This window comes from Electrona antarctica, assembly GCF_951216825.1.
Source record: "Electrona antarctica genome assembly, contig: scaffold_885, whole genome shotgun sequence".
Classification (NCBI taxonomy): Eukaryota; Metazoa; Chordata; class Actinopteri; order Myctophiformes; family Myctophidae; genus Electrona; species Electrona antarctica.
Window position 1 is genome coordinate 5,466 of NW_027637056.1, and position 7,035 is coordinate 12,500.

The 7,035-nt window shown below is 50.1% G+C and overlaps 1 protein-coding gene across 1 annotated transcript in view; it reads left to right on the forward strand.

The window, feature by feature from the left end:
* Positions 1-6,468: 6,468 nt before the first annotated feature.
* LOC306919206 (uncharacterized protein) overlaps positions 6,469-7,035 on the forward strand; it is a gene marked incomplete at its 3' end in the record, with an annotated part of 8,338 nt that continues 7,771 nt past the window's right edge. Inside the window, exon 1 of the mRNA XM_079532027.1 lies at positions 6,469-6,541. Within this exon, the coding sequence (XP_079388153.1) occupies positions 6,512-6,541 (30 nt within the window). The remainder of the gene's footprint in view (positions 6,542-7,035) is intronic.

A 7,035-nucleotide genomic window follows, 5' to 3' on the forward strand; every position in this document is an offset into this window, starting at 1 on the left:
AAACCAGCTGACCTCACCACTGTGGGATGAAACCAGCTGACCTCACCACTGTGGGATGAAACCAGCTGACCTCACCACTGTGGGATGAAACCAGCTGACCTCACCACCGTGGGATGAAACCAGCTGACCTCCCCACCGTGGGATGAAACCAGCTGACCTCACCACCGTGGGATGAAACCAGCTGACCTCCCCACTGTGGGATGAAACCAGCTGACCTCACCACTGTGGGATGAAACCAGCTGACCTCCCCACTGTGGGATGAAACCAGCTGACCTCACCACCGTGGGATGAAACCAGCTGACCTCCCCACTGTGGGATGAAACCAGCTGACCTCACCACCGTGGGATGAAACCAGCTGACCTCCCCACCGTGGGATGAAACCAGCTGACCTCACCACTGTGGGATGAAACCAGCTGACCTCCCCACTGTGGGATGAAACCAGCTGACCTCCCCACCGTGGGATGAAACCAGCTGACCTCACCACTGTGGGATGAAACCAGCTGACCTCGCCACTGTGGGATGAAACCAGCTGACCTCACCACTGTGGGATGAAACCAGCTGACCTCACCACTGGGATGAAACCAGCTGACCTCACCACTGGGATGAAACCAGCTGACCTCACCACTGGGATGAAACCAGCTGACCTCACCACTGGGATGAAACCAGCTGACCTCACCACTGTGGGATGAAACCAGCTGACCTCACCACTGGGATGAAACCAGCTGACCTCACCACTGGGATGAAACCAGCTGACCTCACCACTGGGATGAAACCAGCTGACCTCACCACTGGGATGAAACCAGCTGACCTCACCACTGGGATGAAACCAGCTGACCTCACCACTGGGATGAAACCAGCTGACCTCACCACTGGGATGAAACCAGCTGACCTCACCACTGTGGGATGAAACCAGCTGACCTCACCACTGGGATGAAACCAGCTGACCTCACCACTGGGATGAAACCAGCTGACCTCACCACTGTGGGATGAAACCAGCTGACCTCACCACTGGGATGAAACCAGCTGACCTCACCACTGGGATGAAACCAGCTGACCTCACCACTGTGGGATGAAACCAGCTGACCTCACCACTGGGATGAAACCAGCTGACCTCACCACTGTGGGATGAAACCAGCTGACCTCACCACTGTGGGATGAAACCAGCTGACCTCACCACTGTGGGATGAAACCAGCTGACCTCCCCACCGTGGGATGAAACCAGCTGACCTCACCACTGGGATGAAACCAGCTGACCTCACCACTGGGATGAAACCAGCTGACCTCACCACTGGGATGAAACCAGCTGACCTCACCACTGGGATGAAACCAGCTGACCTCACCACTGGGATGAAACCAGCTGACCTCACCACCGTGGGATGAAACCAGCTGACCTCACCACTGTGGGATGAAACCAGCTGACCTCACCACTGGGATGAAACCAGCTGACCTCACCACCGTGGGATGAAACCAGCTGACCTCACCACTGTGGGATGAAACCAGCTGACCTCACCACTGGGATGAAACCAGCTGACCTCACCACTGTGGGATGAAACCAGCTGACCTCACCACTGTGGGATGAAACCAGCTGACCTCACCACTGGGATGAAACCAGCTGACCTCACCACTGGGATGAAACCAGCTGACCTCCCCACTGGGATGAAACCAGCTGACCTCACCACTGGGATGAAACCAGCTGAGCTCCGCACTGGGATGAAACCAGCTGAGCTCCGCACTGGGATGAAACCAGCTGACCTCCCCACTGGGATGAAACCAGCTGACCTCACCACTGGGATGAAACCAGCTGACCTCCCCACTGGGATGAAACCAGCTGACCTCACCACCGTGGGATGAAACCAGCTGACCTCACCACTGTGGGATGAAACCAGCTGACCTCACCACTGGGATGAAACCAGCTGACCTCACCACTGTGGGATGAAACCAGCTGACCTCACCACCGGGATGAAACCAGCTGACCTCACCACTGGGATGAAACCAGCTGACCTCACCACCGTGGGATGAAACCAGCTGACCTCACCACTGTGGGATGAAACCAGCTGACCTCACCACCGGGATGAAACCAGCTGACCTCACCACTGGGATGAAACCAGCTGACCTCACCACTGGGATGAAACCAGCTGACCTCACCACTGGGATGAAACCAGCTGACCTCACCACTGGGATGAAACCAGCTGACCTCACCACTGGGATGAAACCAGCTGACCTCACCACCGTGGGATGAAACCAGCTGACCTCACCACTGTGGGATGAAACCAGCTGACCTCACCACTGGGATGAAACCAGCTGACCTCACCACCGTGGGATGAAACCAGCTGACCTCACCACTGGGATGAAACCAGCTGACCTCACCACTGGGATGAAACCAGCTGACCTCACCACTGTGGGATGAAACCAGCTGACCTCACCACTGGGATGAAACCAGCTGACCTCACCACTGTGGGATGAAACCAGCTGACCTCACCACTGTGGGATGAAACCAGCTGACCTCACCACCGTGGGATGAAACCAGCTGACCTCACCACCGTGGGATGAAACCAGCTGACCTCACCACTGGGATGAAACCAGCTGACCTCACCACTGTGGGATGAAACCAGCTGACCTCACCACTGTGGGATGAAACCAGCTGACCTCACCACCGTGGGATGAAACCAGCTGACCTCACCACTGGGATGAAACCAGCTGACCTCACCACTGTGGGATGAAACCAGCTGACCTCACCACTGTGGGATGAAACCAGCTGACCTCACCACTGTGGGATGAAACCAGCTGACCTCACCACCGGGATGAAACCAGCTGACCTCACCACCGGGATGAAACCAGCTGACCTCACCACTGGGATGAAACCAGCTGACCTCACCACTGTGGGATGAAACCAGCTGACCTCACCACCGTGGGATGAAACCAGCTGACCTCACCACCGGGATGAAACCAGCTGACCTCACCACCGGGATGAAACCAGCTGACCTCACCACTGGGATGAAACCAGCTGACCTCACCACTGTGGGATGAAACCAGCTGACCTCACCACCGTGGGATGAAACCAGCTGACCTCACCACTGGGATGAAACCAGCTGACCTCACCACTGTGGGATGAAACCAGCTGACCTCACCACTGGGATGAAACCAGCTGAGCTCCACACTGACCGCACAGCTTAAACCAGCTGAGCTCCATACTGACCGCACAGCTTAAACCAGCTGAGCTCCACACTGACCGCACAGCTTAAACCAGCTGAGCTCCACACTGACCGCACAGCTTAAACCAGCTGAGCTCCACACTGACCGCACAGCTTAAACCAGCTGAGCTCCACACTGACCGCACAGCTTAAACCAGCTGAGCTCCACACTGACCGCACAGCTTAAACCAGCTGAGCTCCGCACTGACCGCACAGCTTAAACCAGCCGAGCTCCACACTGACCGCACAGCTTAAACCAGCTGAGCTCCGCACTGACCGTACAGCTTAAACCAGCTGAGCTCCACACTGACCGCACAGCTTAAACCAGCTGAGCTCCACACTGACCGCACAGCTTAAACCAGCTGAGCTCCACACTGACCGCACAGCTTAAACCAGCTGAGCTCCACACTGACCACACAGCTTAAACCAGCTGAGCTCCGCACTGACCGCACAGCTTAAACCAGCTGAGCTCCGCACTGACCGCACAGCTTAAACCAGCTGAGCTCCACACTGACCGCACAGCTTAAACCAGCTGAGCTCCGCACTGACCGCACAGCTTAAACCAGCTGAGCTCCGCACTGACCGCACAGCTTAAACCAGCTGAGCTCCGCACTGACCGCACAGCTTAAACCAGCTGAGCTCCACACTGACCGCACAGCTTAAACCAGCTGAGCTCCACACTGACCGCACAGCTTAAACCAGCTGAGCTCCACACTGACCGCACAGCTTAAACCAGCTGAGCTCCGCACTGACCGCACAGCTTAAACCAGCTGAGCTCCGCACTGACCGCACAGCTGAGGTTCATTTGCGCAATTGCGCTGTTGGAGGAGAAAGAAATAATTTTTTCGGACATGTCAATCATTAAAGTCGCTCGATCTCTTGTAGCATAAATATAAGGGTAACAATATAGCTGCAAGCAGCGATAAAGCGGGACCAAGATAGAAGAAGAACAATGCGCAATAGGCCTATCTCACAGCCCGCTTTCCACGCCCACTTCCGGTAAATAGTGGTGTCTTTAACATTAGCATTTACACGTTTTTTTCTCTGGAGAATCTAAGTACATTTTCTAATGTAAAAATGTGACAGACCAATATTATTATGAAGCAAACAAGATGGTAAACCAGCTCGAACAGATAGAACAAACCTTACCTTGAGAAAACAAAAGTTGTAGACTTCTTAAATTACCTCTGTTAACATGTAGCGTCTATGGAGTGACGTCACGCTATCACCACTAACCCCGAAAGGGGGCGTATTAAGGGGGGCGGGGAAATTCTGTGAGATAGGCTTATTAGAACAACATGCACAAATGAGACTGACGAGCCGAGTTGTCGGTGCCGGGATTTGAACTCACAACCTTGTGGACCGAAGGCGGGAGCTATACTGACTGAGCTACACAGAGACAATCAGTGACTACATTGTAAACTGTAAAACCATTCAGTGATTTGGTAACAAGAAGGTGTGTCCTCATTTTGGGCATGTCTTTCCATTACTACAGTGTGTTTTCACGCACAGTTAATGTGTGTGTGTGTGTGTGTGTGTGTGTGTGTGTGTGTGTGTGTGTGTGTGTGTGTGTGTGTGTGTGTGTGTGTGTGTGTGTGTGTGTGTGTGTGTGTGTGTGTGTGTGTGTGTGTGTGTGTGTGTGTGTGTGTGTGTGTGTGTGTGTGTGTGTGTGTGTGGCATGCGTGGCTGCGTGTGTGTACAGTATGGTGCGGTACAGTACAGTATGGTACAGTACGCTATTACACATTGCACTTATTACACTATTACACTACTATTACACTATTACACTTATTACACCTATTACACTATTACACTAAATACACTTATTACACTATTACAAAATTTGACTCAATACACTTTCAATATTACACTATTACACTTATTACACTATTACACTAGTATTACACTATTACACTACTATTACACTTATTACACTATTACACTTATTACACTATTACACTTATTACACTTATTACACTATTACACTTATTACACTATTATACTACTATTACACTATTACAAAATGAGACTTATTACACTATTTCAGTTACTAGTATCTCTATTATTGTGATGCCATGTCCTAGTGCCTGATGGGTCAAATGTAATCTACTTCAATAGTTGAGTCATCACAAATCTTGCAGCACACTGAGTTGTCTTTACCCGGATTTGAACACACAACCTTGTGGTCCAACGGCGAGAGCTCTACCAACTGAGCTATGCAGACAGTCAGTTGACTCATTCTAAACAGTAACATCATTCAGTATTCATATAGGTATTAGGTGCATAAGAACAGCAATTTTCATTGGTTCATAAAAACTTAATTTTTTCACTTAGAAAAAAATGTGCTACGATTATTTGTCCGTATAGGTCCAAAGTTCACGTGTAGAAGTTTTCGTGCATTTTGAGCAAAGATTCTGGGAGGAGTTACATTTGAACTGTTTTTCATATAATTCAAAATGGCGGGTGATCTAAAGGTCAGAGGTCAAAAGTCAGAACACGAAAGTTGTTCAGCACGAGGAGACGCATATGGGTATCAAAGTGTAATTGCCAACGGTCAAACGGTTCATGAGCTATGCACGGTCAAAGTTAGCATTTTCAATTGAGCGCTATAGCGCCACCATTTGGCCAATCGTCTTGGGCTTCGCATATTCACCGTTTGGCATGGCCCTCTACCAGATTACCGCGTTTCGCGAAAACCGACTGCACCATTCAGTCAGAACAGCTATTTTTGGCAGAAGGAGAAGAAAAATAAACACAAAAACAATAAGTGACCAAAGTCACTGCGTGACTTCTTGGTCCCTAATAAATGAATTTGACAGCCAACTATCGTGCTGTGCCATTTTTGCCCAGAATTAGAAAGGAGCTCACATTGGTGTCTGAATCTAGATCGTTTGTTTGTTTGTTTATTTATTTGTTTGTTTGTTTATGTATTTGTTTGTTTGATTAATTGTGCAGCACTGGTAAAGTATTACCAAAGCAGTGTTGTGAAGGCAGTACTGTCTCAGTAAACCAGGGGGCGGTGTAGGACACTCCACACAGCTGACCCCCCGCCTCCCCCTCCCCTCCTGGCTTAATTGCTTGTTCTCTGGGGACAGTTTGAGATGCCATCAGAACAACCGTAATTAACGTGTGTGTGTGTGTGTGTGTGTGTGTGTGTGTGTGTGTGTGTGTGTGTGTGTGTGTGTGTGTGTGTGTGTGTGTGTGTGTGTGTGTGTGTGTGTGTGTGTGTGTGTGTGTGTGTGTGTGTGTGTGTGTGTGTGTGTGTGTGTAGGGAGGAGGACTCTGAGGGGAACAGAGACATCTGCAGTGAGATTCTCCAGATGAAAGCCCTAGAGAGACTCACTTCCACAGTAAGTGTGTGTGTGTGTGCGCGCGCAGTCTGTGCACGTGTGTTTATGTGTGTGTTGCTAAGGGTGATTTAAGGTGAAACTTTGGTCCGAACCCCCCACCTCCTCCCCAAACGCCTGACAATTTCCATTGTTGTCATCATGGGCGGAGCTAGTCAGCACCCTTTTTTGTAGGAATTTGTCAAGGTACGTATAAAAAATAAAGTTCGCTCTGAAAGAATATATATTCAAAGATTTGTGCCGCAACGATTTACGATTAAAAAAAAAATAGCAGACCTACAAGCTCGTAGCGCGCCACTCGGTGGCGCGCTATGAGCTTGTAGAGCTGCTATTTTTCAATAGCTAAAGTATAACACAATGCTTAGTTAAAACACCAAAAGGGGTTCCCGTCCAGAATGGGTTAGTTTATTCCATGTTTGAAGTGATATTTGTGTCTATATAGAGCTCGAAATAGATTTGGAGCAGAGAATAGATACGATCACAGAAGTCGCCTGACG